Source organism: Erpetoichthys calabaricus, chromosome 5 (assembly GCF_900747795.2).
Source record: "Erpetoichthys calabaricus chromosome 5, fErpCal1.3, whole genome shotgun sequence".
NCBI lineage: Eukaryota > Metazoa > Chordata > Cladistia > Polypteriformes > Polypteridae > Erpetoichthys > Erpetoichthys calabaricus.
The window spans coordinates 245,550,843-245,570,197 of record NC_041398.2 but is presented as its reverse complement, the minus strand read 5'-3'; the positions used below and the strand labels follow the sequence as shown (position 1 = coordinate 245,570,197).

The 19,355-nt window shown below is 40.9% G+C and overlaps 1 protein-coding gene across 1 annotated transcript in view; it reads left to right on the top strand.

Annotated features, from left to right (window-relative positions):
• Nucleotides 1–4,052: 4,052 nt before the first annotated feature.
• Nucleotides 4,053–19,355, top strand: part of frem3 (Fras1 related extracellular matrix 3) — a 198,626-nt gene continuing 183,323 nt past the window's right edge. The window contains exons 1-2 of the mRNA XM_051928095.1: nucleotides 4,053–9,211; nucleotides 11,134–11,223. Coding sequence (XP_051784055.1) covers nucleotides 4,189–9,211; nucleotides 11,134–11,223 — 5,113 coding nt within the window. The 5' untranslated portion in view covers nucleotides 4,053–4,188. The remainder of the gene's footprint in view (nucleotides 9,212–11,133; nucleotides 11,224–19,355) is intronic.

Here is a 19,355-nt window from a genome sequence, read left to right as displayed (position 1 = left end):
ATATAGCTATGAAAGGCACTATAAAACAGTTGCTTTAGCCTGCAATTTCTGTCTTTTTCATATTTTACTTCAATGCTAATCACAATAATCTTTATTTGATCAACAGTTCCAGATCTTTTCATGTCCCCCGTTGCACTATATAGCACATAGGTGTGAAAGGCACTATATAATAGATTGATTGATTGACAGGTAGAAGATTCCCGTTTCTAACATATGCAGTGAATAAAATTGTAGAAACACTGGCAGCTCCCCCTGGTGGTTTACTTCAATATGTGTTTGAAATTTAGGACGGTTTGCTGTATTTCTAGCTACAGAGTACAAAAACCAGCAACAACAAGAAGATCCTCCAATTTCCAGTAAAGCCACAGACCTTCTTTTTTCTCTCCGCCTCTGGTCAATGGGACTACAGCCATCTAGTGGCCATTTATTCCTTTAGATAAAATACTAAGGACTTCTCTACTCCCCTGACTCTTTTCCTGTCCAGCTATGGTCCTAAAGTTCTTAAATATTTTACTACTTTCCAGGAATTCATATACTGTACAAAATATCATAAGCTGTTTCTGTCACTGCCAAGTTTTAAGTGTGGATGTAAAGTTGTATCATCAGTTTTATATATTTATTAATTTATGCATTTCTACTTACTAGTGGGAACAGATCGGTTGTGCTTTTTAGTCTGCATAATGGGACTGTCATAGTGCTTTTGGGGACAGGAGCTACTACAGAAATAATACTGATGAATATTCTTCATTGTCAGCTCTGACATTTATTTCGGTTTATTGGTTTCTAGATATTTACAGTATTTTATTTGTTAATTTAAATGTAGGTTATTGCGGATGTTTTGCTTATATATAGAATTTGAACCACACTATATTAAGTATGTGCTTGGTTCTGAAATAGAAAACAGATAAAAGATGATTGACTTCACAGTGAATATATATATATGTGTATATATATGTGACTCCTTTACTCCAGCTACTCAGGTTTTCCTCTCACATTCCAAATATGTGCTTGTTAGGTTAGTTGGCGGATGGCTCCATGAGCATGTTGATATGGAGGTTACAATTCAGGGTTTATGTTGCCAGGGCCCCAGCAGCAAGAGGCACAATCCAGGAATCAGCCTGGCATAGGTCTCACCATTCCGTCCTACAGCCCACTCACGCACGCCCACGCACAAGGGGACATTTTGGAACAGCCAATCAACTAAACTGCGCATATTCAGCATGTGGGAGAAAAAAGCTGAGTAGCTGGATGAAAAAATATTTATTTATATAAATATTATAAAAAAATGTTAGAGGTGTTTGTATCACAACATACAGGACAGGTTAATTATTTAGATGTTGTTCATCTTGTGGTCAGCAGGTGGCAACCTAGACAGACGCACTTTCTTTAATAGTCAAACTGCGATTTTTTCTGTTAATTTACGAGGGGTTGAAACATAGATAGACATGAAAGGCACTATATAATAGATAGATAGATAGATAGATAGATAGATAGATAGATAGATAGATAGATAGGCACTATATAATAGACAGAAAAGGCACTAAAAGATAACTGGATACTTATGAAAGTCTCAATACACGGCAGACAAATTGAAATGAAATTCACTGTTTAAATGAAATATAGACGTGAAAAGCACCACATAACAGATATACATTATATAGTGCATAGATAAAACCCACCATATGATTGATAGATAGATAGATCGATAGATAGATAGATTGGCATCTCAATTGTGTAAGAGAATTGCTCCATGCATGGCCAGTAGGCTATTATGGAAGGATGGCACAGACTGATGTGCATCCCAGCCGCGATGGATAAAATTCTTTTTCCCTGTCGGGACAAACGTATTATGGATGGACAGAGGAAGACTGCCTGCCAAGAACAGTTGTTCCTCCAGTATGATAGCTGGAAGTGCTTCTCTGGCTTGGCTTTGATTTGGATATCCACAGGGCTGTATGAAAAGTGTAGTTCTGAAGGGTTGCCCTCTTGGGTTTTCAGTGTGCCACCAGAGGGTGCTGCCAAAGGTGTCTGGGGTTTGGGGCTTTGGTATACCCCTACAGTTCACAACAGACAGACAGATAATGTGAAACGCACTATATAACAGATAGATAGATAATGTGAAAGGCACTATATAACAGATAGACAAAAATTACTGTACAACATATAAATAGAAATGAAAGGCTCTATATAGTACACAGATTGAAATGAAAGTTACTGTTTAAATGAATGATATGGGAAACGTACCCCTAAACAGATATAACATAGCTAGCTATTAAACTCAGTGTATGATAGATAGATAGATAGATAGATAGATAGATAGATAGATAGATAGATAGATAGATAGATAGATAGATAGATAGATAGATAGATAAACAGCAACTCCCATTTTAAATGTTTTGAACAGAGTAAGTAACATTTACTTTTAAGCTTTTTTTGGCTGTGAAATAAATTGTGAATATTTTGCAGCTACGACAACTGAGATATGTTTGACTTTTCAGTTCTGCTCGTCTTGAAATCAACTAAACGCCTGCAGCCCTGGCTAATTTGTAGTGACGGAAAGATGTCGATGAGTCTCATTACACTGCATTGAGAAGCACTGGCCGGTTTTGATCGAATTAAGCATTTTGGTGAAACGGTAATTTTTGAAATAAAAAACGCACTTAAGGATTCAAATAAAGACTCCTTAACGGATTGAGAAATTGAAGTAATATAAACCTCAATAACTAAAATATTGGACTCGTAGTAAATATACTCACGGCATTGATTAGAACGGATCGGCAAGTCCATAGCTATCCCCTTGGAAGATTTGGGTATATTATTATCGATTTAACGAGTGTTAAATGTTGAACATAATTTTCAAGCTCGGTAAACGACGACGCTAACACTTGGGCGGCATGAAACATTACAACTTCAGCGACTAATCCTTCAGCGATTGCCTTTCTAAACGTGCGGTGGGTTTACTAGAAAAGTCCTTGTCTCATTAATAAGCAATGTTTTTTTGAAATGTATTCACTGATAATGGTGCATTCGGTGTGTGTGCGTCGCAGTAATTAAAAGTCTTAATATAAATTCGCATCAACACTGTTGTTAACACGAGTAAAACAAACCTCAGTTGTTAGCTAAGTACAACTGTCCGATTTAAACATTTCTGTAGTTAATATTCTATATAGTAAAACTGATCGCCTGAAAGAACAACCACACTTAATAATAATAATCATTCTTTGCATTTATATAGCGCTTTTCTCACTACTCACAAATAAATTTAAATCATAAAATACCATGTTCGAAAGAAAGAAAGAAAGAGTGTATAATGCTATGCATCTTTATCAAAGTCGGTACTTTGTCAGTCTTGAATCAAATTAAAACGCATTGACTCCCGAAAACCTATACTGGGAAAAGCGGGTTAAGAAAATGGACATATGGATGGACGATTGAATCTGCAGAGATTCATTTGTCACTGTATGAACGTTTGCTCGTGCCTGCACAAATAAACAGAAGTGAAAGGAGCTATATAACTTATAGGTGTATGTGTTTGATTAGAAATAAAGTCCGATCATAGAGTCTTCCGCGCAGAGCGTGCTTTGTTCCGCTCGATCTTGCCCGATTGCAGGCTGCAGGACGCGCTCGTCTCCCGTGCCGGTTAGCCCTTCTCTGGACTGGTGACTTTCGGAATGATGGGAGGCACAGTGGACTTTGAGAACGGCGATCTCCGTGTACTTTTTTGTTTCTTTCTGTGGCTCACGCTCCCTCTTACAGAACGCGCTCTGATTTCGCCAGGAGCCCCGGTCTAAATGAGTCGACTTTCTCGTCTTACTTCACAGGGGCTGGTAAGGGTGGGGGGCGGGGGGTCTGCGAAGGGTGGTTTACAAAGTAGGCTGGCTCTCCGAGGTGCTGGGGTGTGGTCTTCAATCCCTTTTCTTTAATTAGTTTTTGATAGGATATCCCCCTCCGAGGGGCACGTTCAATCTGTCGGAGGGTGGGGCCATGGGCTGTCACTGGGTCTCATTTAAGTATTACCTGCAGGCAGGCTGCCACTCTTATCCAAGCGTGTGTCCCCATCGGAGAGGAGGCAGTGCAGTAATTCTGGCTCTTTGCACTTTTTCCGTTTATTCCTACCTGGGAGAGGCCCGGAGTTAAGCCAATTTGGATTTAAAGGCACATTGCCGAAGAGGACAACTGGCACCTGAAATGGCTGGTTGTCTGCAAAAGACTGGGTGGCATCATGCACGGTTGCTTCTGCAATGTCTGTCGTTGCTGGGCACTTTGAGCCTCTGCAGAGTAAGTGCACAGGAATTTGAGCCTGCCTTTCTGGCTGGACCCCGACCGGGACCCAATTCTGATTCTATCCTGGTGGCAAATAATGGAGTAAGAGTGGCTTTTGGCAGATCTGTCTTTTTGGACCCAGTCCACGATCTTGTGACAGAGGTGCAGCCTGGAGACAAATGCTACATAACGGTTCTGGAGAATGACCCATTGGCCCAGAGGCCCGGCATGCTTTCGCCTAAGAAGTTCCCCTGTGCTTTTGGTGCAGAAGAGGTCAAATACACTCACTTTGGATCAAGAAGCCCTAACAAGGACAGAGTGAGGCTGCAGCTGAGGTACGACACCCAGACAGACACCCTTATTATCCCGTTCATGCTGGAAGTGGAGGTCGTCTTTCAGCAACAGGAGATCTTAACCCGCAACATGCCTTTGGTTGTGGATAAGCTAAATGGAGTCAGCAATCCAATTGAAAAGAAGGTGCTTGATTTTGCCTTTGACCGCAACAAAGAATCGTGTAAGGTGACCACCCTCATGAATACAGGAGGACTACCGAGGTATGGCAAGCTTTTAAATTATACCTCTAATGGCCAGATGATAGACTGCGATGCTTTTGTTAACCGTGACCTTCGCTATAAGCACACGGCCAGCACCAGCTCTCCAAATAAAGACTATATCCCCATGCTGGTGGAGCTTTTTGACAAGGAAGGTGTTCCAGTTAAGCAGGAGTACTTCCAGATAATGGTTAGAATCAAAGAGGGGGCCGAAAACACACCACCTAAGCCCAGCTTTGTGGCCATGATGATGATGGAAATTGACCAGTTTGTCATGACAGCCATTACTAGTGACATGCTAGCAGCCGAGGATGTGGAGTCTGATGCTGGGGACCTCATTTTTAACATTACGTCTCCGCTAAATGATCAGCAGGGCTACATCATCAATACCGACGACCAGAATCTTGCAATTACATCGTTCTATCAGAGAGACATTAGAGACTTGAAAATTGCCTATAAGCCTCCATCCGAGGACTCGGATGTGGAGAGGATTATCCAGATAGAGTTTGAAGTCATCGACTCCGAAGGGGCCGTGTCAGATCCATTTGCTTTTATGATTGTCGTCAAGCCGATGAACACTTTAGCTCCGGTGGCCACAAAAAACACCGGGCAGTTGTTGTTTGAAGGGCAATCTCGGGTGCTGTCCAGCATCCAAAACCTGGAAATCAGTGATGAGGACAATTTGGAAGACGTTAAAATCACAGTCATTGACGGCCTGAAACACGGAGAGCTGACGGTCTTGGGTGCACGCCGCAGGTATTTCACCCCTGCAGATTTAGACGCTGGCCTTGTGGTCTACCAGCATGATGGCAGTGATACCTACAGTGACAATATTATTTTCCGCATGACCGATGGTAATCATGATGTGGAGTTCTTGTTTCCGATCACCATTGTCCCCACCGATGATGAGCCGCCAATCATAAATGCCAACACGGGGCTTGTGCTCTTCAAGAATGAAATCATGCAGATCTCTCCCTTCATTCTCAGTGCCACTGATATCGACTCAGAGGATTCTACTATTAAGTTCATCGTGGAGGCCCCCTACTCCACCATAGGAGAACTTATCTTACGTCAAGCTGAACAACCAGCTGATGTGTCCACCTGGAAATTCAGCGAGACAGATGAAATGTTTGAAAAGGTGGTAACTGAGTGGTTTCAGCAGGACATCCTAGACGGGAAACTGTTCTATCGCCACATTGGACCTCATAGCACCACCACCGTCATGGATCAATTCACATTTCGAGTCCAAGATGACAATGACCCTCCCAATCAATCCGGAGAGCACGTATTCACCATTAAAATCCATCCAGTGGACGATCTTCCACCAGAACTTTACCCCGGAACTTCTCTGCACATGACTGTCAAGGAGTATGAGCTGACATACTTTCGAAAAAAGTTTCTGCGTTACACTGACTTGGACTCTGATGATAGAGATCTGAAGTTCACCATCATCAGACCTCCTACAGATACCGATGAAAACAACCCAGTTGCATTTGGTGAGATAGTCCTGACAGAGAACCCCACCACCGTCATCACAGAATTTACTCAGGCTCAGGTTAACCATCATAAAGTGGCATACAAGCCCCCAGATCATGAGCTGGGCATTACCTCCAGAGTGGTTCAATTCATTTTCAAGGTCGAGGATACCGCTGGGAACTCGGTGGACGGCACTTTTACAATATTTTTACAGCCTGTTGATAATAAGCCTCCTGAGATTACCAACACAGGGTTTACTGTCTTGGAAAGGAACAGCTTTACAATATCCAAAAATGAGTTGGATGCAACGGACCAGGACACTGATGAAGACAAAATCACCTTCACGCTTACCCAGGCTCCAAAGTTCGGCGTGCTTCACTATTTCAGCGTGCAAATGTCGATAGGAGAACGATTTACGCTGGAAGATATTGAAAATAGCCGTGTCGTGTATGTTCACAGTGGCGAAGAATCAACAAGTGACACCATAAAACTTGACGTTAGCGATGGGTTCCATGAGGTCCCGATCATTATCCGGGTGACAGTCAAACCAGTGGATGATGAAATTCCCACAATCATGTTGCCCTCTGGCTTACTGGGCTCGTCCATTGATGTCTTGGAGAACGGAGCGACTGAAATCACCACCAATGTGATTCAGGGAAGAGATGAAGACACGGATGACTTAATGCTCACCTTTATTGTGGAGGAGCCACCCAGGCTCGGAGAAATTCTCGTAAACGGTTTGCCCACGGAAAGGTTCACACAGCAAGACATCATCAATGGAGTTGTGGTGTACACCCACACGAGCGGAGAGATCGGACCAGCCAAGAAGTACGATTCCTTTAATCTCACCATTTCAGACATGTCCGACGAATGGGTTGTGGGTGGCAACAAAGTTCAGGGTGTGCGAGTGCACGTAACTATACTTCCAGTTGACAGCGTTGCTCCGGTCGTAACTGTGGGCGTCCAGTTTATGGTGCTTGAAGGTGACAAGAATGTCATAACACTGGAAAACATCAATGCTGAAGATGTTGACACTGAAAATGATGACATTTTATGCACCATCATTGTTCAATCCACATCAGGATACATCGAAAATATTTCACCAGCACCTGGTTCTGAAAAGTCCAGAGTGGGAACTGCAATTACTGCATTCAGCATCAAAGATATTCGCCTCGGCCACATTTATTACGTGCAGAGCATCCACAAAGGGGTAGAACCGGTCGAAGACAGACTAACATTCCGCTGCTCCGACGGCATTAACTTCTCCCAGGGTCAGTTTTTCCCCATAGTCATTATTCCGACCAACGACGAGAAGCCAGAGATTTTTGTCCGTGAATTCATCGTGATGGAGGGAATGAGCCTGGTCATTGACACTCCAATTCTAAACGCCGCTGATGCTGACATTCCAGGAGATGAACTGGAGTTTGAAATCATTAAACCACCCAAGCATGGCAATATCGTGCAACAGTTGACCACGGGAACCGTGCCAGTTCAAAACTTTAGCCTCGAGCAGATCAAAGAAGCTTCCAGTATCGTGTACGAGCACGATGATTCCGAAACCAAAGAAGACAGTTTCGAGGTCCGACTGACGGATGGCAAACATACCGTCGAGAAAAAAGTGTTGATCATGATTATCCCCGTCGATGACGAGACTCCAAGGATGACCATCAATGATGGGCTTGAGGTTGAAATTGGTGAAACGAAGGTAATAACAAATCGAGTGTTAAAGGCAACAGATCTCGACTCGGAAGATAAATCTCTTGTTTATATTATCCGTTACGGACCTGGACAAGGTTACCTCCAGTATACCACCAAATTAGGTGAACTAGTCGGCAACATCACGATTGGAATGAACTTTACTCAAGACGACATAGACCAAGGGCTTATACAATATGTTCACACCGGCCAAGAAGGGGTGAGGGATCTGGTTAAATTTGATGTCACAGATGGCATCAATCCTTTGATTGACAGATACTTTTATATCAGCATTGGCAGCATAGACATGGTCTTCCCCGATGTCATTAACAAGGGCGTTACTCTCAAAGAAGGAGGTAAAGTCACACTTACCACAGACCTATTGAGCACCACCGATATCAACAGTCCGGATGAACACCTAAGCTTCAGTATCACTCGGGCGCCTAGCCGTGGACACTTGGAGTGCACCGATGATCCCGGTGTTCCCATCACAACCTTCACTCAGTTGCAGCTGGCAGGGAACAAAATCTACTACATTCACACCTCTGATGATGAAGTGAAGATGGACAGCTTTGAGTTTGAAGTGACTGATGGCTACAACCCAGTGTTTCGTACCTTTAGAGTTTCTATCACAGATGTGGACAACAAAAAGCCGGTCCTCACCATTCATGACTTGGTCATTAACGAGGGTGAACTGAAGCTGATCACACCTTTTGAGCTTACTGTTGAAGATCGGGACACACCTGACCACTTTTTACGTTTCACCATTACCCAGGTGCCTGTTCACGGTCAGCTCTTGTACAATGGAAGCCATGCTGTCACTAGCTTTACTAAGCAAGATCTCAATGAGAACCTCATTAGCTACAAGCACGATGGCACAGAGAGCAGCGAAGATAGCTTCTCGTTCACCGTCACGGATGGCACCCACACTGAATTTTACGTCTTCCCTGACACCGTGTTTGAGACACGGAAACCCCAGATGATGACCATTCAGATCAACTCGGTCGATAATGGAGTCCCCCAGATAGTTGTCAACAAGGGGGCACCCACACTGAGACATCTGCACACTGGACACCTTGGCTTCATCATCACCAGCAAAGCTCTCAAAGCAGAAGACCGTGACAGTCCACATAAATTCCTAAAGTACCGCATCTCGGAAGCTCCTCTGCACGGCTACATTATCAACACGGCTCTGGGGAACGGCAGTGTGCAGACTTTCTCCCAAGGTTAGTGCTATTTAAAGTATCCGACATGTCTTATATGGTGAGTCAGATAGCCTGAGATGTATTAGCACAAAGGGTCCTGTCATATGAATGAAGTGTAAAGTCAAAGCTGATTACTAAGGGTCCATCGCCATTATGGAGATGTGAGTCCATGTCAAACCATGGACCATTCCAGTACAATCAGAGATTTTTTAAAAATGTGACAGATGAAGGCGTCTTTTATATTGCGCCTACGCACCATGCTGCCCTACTCATTAATGTTGTCAACATGTGACATGACCTGCCTGAATGCGTTAGTCTGAAATGAACACACCAAGTTAAACTGGATTGACTGGCAGCCTGTAGGCCTCAGGTTTCTTCATAGGTTTATAGCACAACTTAGGAACAGAAGCCACCTTGTTATTGTTAGAGTTTGGATCCAACCGGGCCAAATACGAATTTACTGAGTGCCTGATGGAGGAATTCTATCTTGTTAAATAGGCAGCAATATTTCTATTCTACCTCATCCTCCCAAAAATGGCCAGTTAATCACATTCATGTTTATAAAACTATGGCATTTGTTCATGAAAAATGGAAAAAAGGAAATAGTGTAAAGAAAAATGATTCATGTATTTATCCAACTGCAAATTCCATTGATTAAATTCTAAAGGGATTTGTGTATTGATCCAACTGGATCTTCTATTGTATAGTGCCTTCCATATTTAGACTATAATATATAGCACATTTTATATCTGTCCGTTTATAATACAATGCCTTTTATAGCTATAGCTATATTTGATAAACAGTGGGCCTTTCTTAGCTACCAATTTATTACATGTTACAGAGTAACTTTATTGCATTTTCTATTATGTAATTCCATAGTTCATTTCAGATGACAATGCTATATTATAGTACTGTATATAGCATATTTCATATGTATCCATTTATTATACAGTGACTTTCATAGCTATAGAGTTTCTTTCATATCTACTTATCTATTATATGTGTTAAGCAGTACCTTTCCTACATATGTATATATTGTATGGTACAGAGTGCATTTATTAATAGTGGTCTCTCATATAGTGCCTTAATTTCCCATTGGGATTAATAAAGTATCTATCTATCTATCTATCTATCTATCTATCTATCTATCTATCTATCTATCTATCTATCTATAAATAATACAGTGCCTTTGACATTACCTATCTATCTATCTATCTATCTATCTATCTATCTATCTATCTATCTATCTATCTATCTATCTATCTATCTATCTATAATACAGTGCCTTTGACATTATCTATATAATACAGTGCCTTTGACATTATCTATCTATCTATCTATCTATCTATCTATCTATCTATCTATCTATCTATCTATCTATCTATCTATCATATAGTGCCTTTGACATTATCTATCTATCTATCTATCTATCTATCTATCTATCTATCTATCTATCTATCTATCTATCTATCTATCTATCTATCTATCTATCTATAAATAATACAGTGCCTTTTGACATTATCTATCTATCTATTATATAGTGCCTTTGACATTATCTATCTATATAATACAGTGCCTTTGACATTATCTATCTATCTATCTATCTATCTATCTATCTATCTATCTATCTATCTATCTATCTATCTATCTATCTATCTATCTATCTATCTATCTATCTATCTTGAGCGTTCATTCCATTTTTCAGATTTTAAGACGCCAGTGGATTTGTGTTCCTTTAAAGATCCAGGTGGTCTTCAGCCTGCTGTTGGTTTCATCAGTGCTGTGTCTGACCTGATGGCTACTCAGTTCTGGTGTACTGCTAGACCTTTTGTATCAAATGAAATGCAAGGCCAACAGTTTAATTGCTCTCATGCATTTCTAACACATCACAAACTTCTGCGTGAATAACTTTGCCTTCTCTCTCTTTCTCTCACTGCCAATAGCTGACATCGATGACATGAAAATCTGTTACGTTCTGCGTGAAGGTGACAATGCGACCAGTGACCTCTTCTACTTCACCATTGAAGATAACGGTGAGTGATCCCCCTCGGGGTTTTCTCAAGTTTGATTTGCTTGTGCGATGAACAGTGAATCTGTCTTTATATTTGTGTCTTTGAAAGCAACCCAGACAAGGTTATACCCAGAGACATCATTAAAATGAGCTTTCAGATATCTACAGGAAAGTTCTCTTTAGTTTATGTGGTGTATAAAGCAGAGGCAGCAGGTGAAGTGACCTGCTTACAGTGACAGTGTGCTTTGCAGTCCAGATCCCCAGTTGTTGGGCCACATTGCTGTGTAAACAAAAGGAGACGAGAAGAGAACAGGAGGGCTCAAGTAAAGTTTGTTTAAATCAGCATGAGGTGCTTGTGGGTGGTTAGGGAGGACATCTGAGTACAAGTAAGAATGAAGTGTTGGCCCAAGTGTCATCGGGAAATTAGAGGTTTCTGTGTTCATGGCATCTCTTTCTTCATGTGGCTAGCACTGCTGGCCTGCTTTAGTAGTCTGTGTGTTGAAAGCCGCCTTTACCCTTTTCAGGAAGCCTTGCAGGGTGTCTGCATCTGAAAGGGAAAGATAATATGAGTTCTTTACAAAATTAAGGTTTGGGCTTTGCTGTTTTCACTCCACTTCTTCCCCAGTGCCAGTATCACAGTGAGCGCTGATCCGAAAGCTAATGTAAAAAAGGTGGTCCGAGCCAAGCAGGTCAAAGGTCATGTTTGTCAAACTGTGTGCAAACAAGAGTTGCCATCCAGTGTTAGGTGGGCTCCTGCTATTTTCAGGCGAAGAGTTTTGTGATTTCCACACACATGCCATGCCATGCGAGAGTATAAAGCCTCAGCTGTTCTCTGGTTAGGGGAGCAGACGTCCACCTGATCAGCTGCATGAAGTCTCGACTGACTGGGAGACAATGACACAATGGCGAGAACCGCAATGTAACATGGGATCTGAGAGCTTCACATCAATCCCCCCACTCCCCTGTCCTCCACTAAACAGGCATCTTTATGAACCTGCACCAGACTGCACACTTACGTGATGGCTCTATAATAACACTGGGGGATTTTGTATTTTGTTAGAATAAATCTGAATCTATAAGATCTGTTTCGGCTTTCTCACAGGTCACATGAAACACTCGGTAATTTTGACAGGAAACAACAGATTGTCCTTCTGTGCTCGACTGGTGACCTGGCATCTCATCTAGGATTGTATTCCTGCCTTGTGCCTACTCTCTTAAAGATAAAAGTGCCAAAGTGGTTCTGTAGAGGGATGTGTAGTCGAAATTTAACGTCTTATTAAAGAAAGAAACATCCTCTAACAGGACAATTCAGTAATCAGGCTGGAGAAAAGCTGTTCATTGTATTTTTTAATTACTCCTCGGCAAAATGCCTTGGAAGGAGCGTTCATCAAAAGGAGTCCATTACAGCCTGGTCAGAATGGTCCGAGAAACAAAGGATAGAGATTCATTTTAGAAACTGTTGAATTTACATCCAGTGTTAATCAATGCATAGATTTTACTCTGGTTGGTTCATTGGTTCACACCCAAATGATTGATATAAAATAAAAGTCTATTATATTATATTCTGGTTCTTCTTATACCTTTTGAGATGAGACACCACCCTTGAAATTTCTGTGCATAACAAGTGTCCATTCTCGTTTATAGGACATCTGCTCATCTCTCTGTCATCCTTCAGTACATTTTGTATATTACATCAACCTTTCTTCTGGTACATTCTTTATTTACTTGACCATCTCAGTATTTTTCCTAAACCAATTCTCATATTTCAGTGTACATTTTATTGTTCACTTGACCTTTATTTGGTTTTCCACATTTATTAACCCTTTATGCTGTTTCTTTAAGATGAATGCTATGTTACCCGAAAATTATTCTTCCACAGATGCAATAGGGGAACCATTTTTGTTTCCAACAAGGACCATCATTTGGTTAGATCTGTAACAAGTTCCACAAATAGTCTTCAGTAGATGGTAAATAGTTTTATGAATGACCAATAGCTTCATGATTTTGCATGCAATAACACAGTCTACGTTCCGGTGTTCTTCATCTCTTAGTATCCTGTCGGAAGTCTACTGTACCTTAAAGATTTGTGTTTTGCTTTCATAGTATGAACCTTTTAAAGACCACAGAACCAATTTCATATGCACAGAACCCTTTCCAGAATAAAATGGTCCCTTTTTCAAGAAATGATTGTAGGAGGAACCACACAATGCAGTAAAGTACCATGAACAGAATCAACAGGGCTGGTGCACCACAATTTAGTACTGGACTCCGTATGTTAGAATATAAGTGAATGAACCATTTAATCAATCAACAGACGAACTGAATGTCTATTTCATATCATTCTACAATTCACACTTCATCCTGACTTTGTGTCAGTTTCACATGTCCTCCCTCTCCCTTTGTTTTTTTAATAATAACTACTTTTAATTACTTGATGAAATTAAAATTGCAGCTATTAGACACCATTCTTCAGGGCCTGAGCAAAAAGCTTATGACGTTCTTCAAGCAAAAAGACATTATTTACAGCAATAACCATGTTACATTTTGTATGAAACTTTCCACAGGAACTTTCACCACACAGGAATAAAACAAAAATAAATTCAAGATAACAGAACTGTGAAGCACTTACTAATGAATCGATCTTTACCTGATACAGTGAGCATCATCAGGAGGCACTTAAACATGACATCTATCCATTTACGTTCACTTTCAGAACCCAAACCTTAATAATATGACAATTATTACATACACTTCTTAGTTCAAACAAAAATACAGGATATAATATGATAACACAAAATATACTATAACAGAAGAAAAGGTAAAGTATCAGTTATGGATCAATCAGTCAGTCAATGAATTTCTTATTATGGCACAATCAGCAGAAGATACTATCTATCTATCTATCTATCTATCTATCTATCTATCTATCTATCTATCTATCTATCTATCTATCTATCTATCTATCTATCTATTATATAGTGCCTTTCATATCTATCTATCTATCTATCTATCTATCTATCTATCTATCTATCTATCTATCTATCTATCTATCTATCTATCTATCTATTATATGGTGCCTTTCATATCTATCTATCTATCTATCTATCTATCTATCTATCTATCTATCTATCTATCTATCTATCTATCTATCTATCTATCTATCTATTATATACTGCCTTTCTATCTATCTATTATATAGTGCCTTTATATCTATCTATCTGTCTGTTGTGGAGACTGGCCCGGACACAGACAGGCAGACACACTCATATCACCCAACACACATTTATTTACAATACCTATTATTTATAAATGTCCATAAGTGCCACAAACCCTAATCTTCCCCAAAGTCTAGGCCAACCACTCTGCCTCTTTGGACCTCCTCCTTCTCTCGTTCTTGCACCTTGTCCTGCTTCCACCCGACTCCAGTGTCGAATGAAGGGAGGCGGCCCTTTTATCCGTACCCGGATGTGTTCCAGATGTGCAGCGGCAATCCCGCGGACACGCCCCAGTGTGGCGGAATTGCCGGCTGTCCTCCCAGAAGCACTCCAGGTGTTCCCTCTCTTCTTCCCCCCAGCACTTCCTGGTGTGGCGGAAGTACTGGGGTCCAGGGTCCTTCAGGCAGGGGGACGACCCCTGGCGGTGACCACGGGCTCCTACAGGGTTGGACTTCCAAGCCCTGTACCCGTGGCCCCCAATACAACCAGGGCAGACGCCCCCTCGTGGTCTGGAGGAGGAATGAGCCCTCCTCCTGTCTTCCTGGGCGTCCCAGCCAGACATGGACCCCATCCGGGTGCCACACTATCTATCTATCTATCTATCTATCTATCTATCTATCTATCTATCTATTATATAGTGCCTTTCTATCTATCTATCTATCTATCTATCTATCTATCTATCTATCTATCTATCTATCTATCTATCTATCTATCTATCTATCTATCTATCTATCTATCTATCATATAGTGACTATATATATATATAGTCCCTTGTTATTATATAGTGCTCTTAGTATCTATCTTTATTCTATGTATGGTGTCTTCACAGTGCAACTCCTCAAAGATACAAAAATTAACCAAGCATACAATACAGAGCAGTTTAGGATATAAGGAAGTGTCTCTGTTTTCTGTTGGTTCCATCATAAAGTTAGATAGATAGATAGATAGATAGATAGATAGATAGATAGATAGATAGATAGATAGAACAAACTATCTATCTATCTATCTATCTATCTATCTATCTATCTATCTATCTATCTATCTATCTATCTATCTATCTATCTATCTATCTATCTATCTATTTCTCCCAGAAGGAAATTTGGCTTTTTACAGGAGCTCTTTAAATAAATACATAATCAGTAGATAAATTAATATATATACACACCTGAATGTCTAAAAAGGAAGAAAAAAAAGAAAACATCTGACATGACAGTCACAGTGAGGCATTATGTGTAGTTCATTCACAATGAATTCTGTTTGCATAAGCAGTGTGGTTTGTGAGTTGTCGTATCAGTTGGCGGAGCCTACACTTCTGCTCTCTGTATCTCCAGATGGACACATCAGACAGAGAGTGGGAAAATGCATCACTTTGTACAGTGGTAGTTGTTAATGGCTATAGTATTATTATTATTACTATTATAAAATAGAGTATATTCTTTCCAAATTGACTTTTTCTACTTCTGGAGCATAGACGTTGTGACAATACACAGTCATGCTGTACCTTCAGAGTCTTTATTATCTCTTTCTTAGATGTTTGTAACTCTCTTGTCCCCTTGTCCTGTAACACTTGTTCCTAAACAGTCACCCAGACTCGATTATATTGACCTCTTTTGTAATTCACTTTGGATAAAAACTTCTGCTAAGCAAATAAAAGTAAATGTATCTTTGCAACTACAGAGCTTTCAGTTAAAGCTTGAGGAGCCACAGGGACATGAGGTGCCCGTTCCAGATGTTTATTGACAGATCACAGACAGTGAGGTTTAATGGTAAAGCTTAGAAATGTAAAGCTTGAGATATGAAACATGAAAAGTAAAATCTGTAACTGGTAATGATATCAAGTGATGGTTAAAAATGGTAATATTATTGAATCAAAGTGAAATGCTAAAACATGAGCACACACAGCTCAAACTCAGGCCGGCTCTACCCACACACTTCAGTCATGTCCTGCTCTACACATATAAAAGACATTTTCCAAAGCTGGCAAAAATTGGTAAGGCAATCATTCAAATGCATTAGGGATGCCGCAGTTTGACACCATTGTCCCCAGGGGCACTGCAGTGACCTTCCTGTGGCAGTCCTAATTGTTTAAGAGAATCTTTTCCATGGTCCCGAATTAACTGCATTCAGGTCACCACTGATGCAGCAGCAGGGTCAGCCATTTCATCAGGTATGCTGGCTGCCTCCCTGACAGTGGAATCCCGGAGGTCATGCCGTGATCACAGAAGCGACGCCCCTATTATGACAACAGTCGCTGATGGTGGCCTTCACACCCCTGTGGTTCCCTAGACAGCGGCATGCACATCTTCCTTCAGTTGAGAGAGGTGGTGATGTGCTCAGTATGCTTTCATAAAAGACATTTGTCCTGTCTTCTAACTTGGTGTCCAGATGAATAAGCACGTAGAGTTTATCATGTTTATTTATGAGAACATTTGGAATATTACTAAAGAGAGAAAGAAAGGAAGGAAGCCAAACAGTGACACAGCACATAGTGCTTTGACCCCAAGGTCACATTCTGGGACAGTCGCTGTCAGTGTGGGACTTGCATGTTCTCCTCATGTCTGCCTGAGTTTTCCTCTCACATCTCAAAGGAGCACATGACACTTTGATGGATGACTCCACATTTGCCTGAGTGAGTGGAGAGCCATCTTGTCCAGGGTTAATTCTTGCCAGGATGAACAACTGACCCCCACATGCTACTGAACTGGACTAATCTGGTTAAAACCTAAATGCATGGCTATTTAATATTGCAAGGTAAAAAGAGGCAGAGATATTAGAGTTGCTTGCTCACAGGCCGAGAAGACCTGAACTGAAATTCCAGCCTGATTTCTGCATGTTCTCCTCTTGTTTGTGTGGCTTTTCCTCAAAGTGCCCTGGTTTTCTGCACAAAGAGGTTGAGGGGAAGTTAGTTAGCAACTTTAAATTGGTGGCAGTGTGAACGAGTGTGGATGTGTGTGTGTGAACAGGGTCTTTTGCTTCCTTGTGCCCAGTGCTCCTGGCATAGGCTTAGGCTCATTGCAGGCCTTGAATTTGCATTAGTTGGATCCAAAAAAATGGATGGATTGAAGGATGGAATGTTTTGTCCTGAAAACGGCAGCATGAGCACACCTGTGTTTAGTGCACGTTTTGTATCTTTATTTTATAGTTTAGGAATTTTTATGTTTATATTGACTGTGGGGTGGCACAGTGGTTAGCACTATGGCCTCATGGATCCAACATCCTGGGTTCATATCTTGTGCCTGATTGTTTTTTGTGCTGCTGCCTTTTGTGCAGTTGTGGTCTGTGTGAAGTGTGCATGTTCTCCCCGTGTCTTTTCCTCCAAGTATTTCCGTTTTCATTTGACATTCCTAAGAGGTGTGTGTTCGGTTCAATTCCAAATTAGCTCCATGTGAGTGTTAAACCCTTCAGTTAACTGATGTCCTGCCAGGTTATGCCAGAATAATGCCAGCCTCAATGGGGAATTTAGATTAACTTGTGCTCACAAAATGGATGGATGGATGGCAAACATCTACCTGAAAATGTCTTCTGTGCCCCTGTCATATCTTTACTTTATTATAAAGCAGTGTTCCTGAACCCTGAAAGTGGGTCACGGGTCTCCGCTATTAGGAGCATTAGTGGGTTGCGATGCGTCACCAAAGCAATCAACATTGCTGGACGATATTTATTCTTGCTCATGATTTTCCCCAGAACCCCCCCCAACACACACACACACACACTTTTACATGAGTGCTTACCTCACTAACGTGGACACCCCCACCTCCCACTCTAATGTTCACGCTCATTTCACCAAGGGGTAATTGTGGGATGCAAATACACTTAGAGAGGCTGTGACACCATAAACGTGGAAACACAGTTAAAAATAATTCTAGCACTTGTCATTCCAACAGATGGTGCTTCACAAATATTAACTGTGCTTTTATGAATCTCATATCAAATGGTATATAACAGAAACACATGTACAATAGATGGCGTATCACAAACATAAACACGCACAATCCCATACAAAATGGCATATAACAGAGACGTGTGCATTGCATTGGCATTCCAACAGATAGAGCATCACAAACATTAACACTGCTTTTACAAATCCCATACCAAATAGCATGTAATGGAGACATAGGCATTGCATTTGTTATTCCAACAGATGGCGTCACAAACATCAACATTGCTTTTACGAATCCCACACCAAATGGCCTATAACATAAAGACATATGCATTGCATTTGTCATTCCAACAGAGAAGGTGCATCGCAAGCATTAACACTGCTTTTACAAATTCCATGCTAAATGGCATATAACAGAGACATATGCATTGCGTTTGTCCTTCCAACAGATGGCACATCATGCATTGTATTGCTCCAGTTGTTTGTGATGTGCCATCTGTTGACATGATGTATGCAATGCATTTTATTACTACATGCATTATTAAATACTTTCCAATAGATGGCACACTGTAAATGTTAGATAACTTAGATTTCAACCCATCTTAAAATGTAGCACATCTAGTTCACCTTAATGAAAGGACAAAGTGTCTATGTGTCCCTCCAGTTGCTTTTTCTCTGTGATTCCAACAGATGGCACATCATAAACATTATCACTTTTTTTTTGCAAATCCCATACCGAATGGTATATAAAAGAAACATTTGCATTGATATTTCAAAAGATGGTGCATCACAAACATTAACACAGCTTTTATGAGTCAGCATAATAAATGGCATATAATAATAACATATGCATTGCTTTGGCTTTCCAACAGATGGTGCATCACAAACATCAACATTGCTTCTACAAATCCTACCCCAAATGGCATATTTCAGAGACCTGTGTATTGCATTTGTCATTCCAAGAGATGGCACATCACAAACTTTAATGCTGCTTTTACGAATTCCATGCCAAATGGCATATAAAAGAGACATATGCATTGCATGGTGCCCTGCAAATAT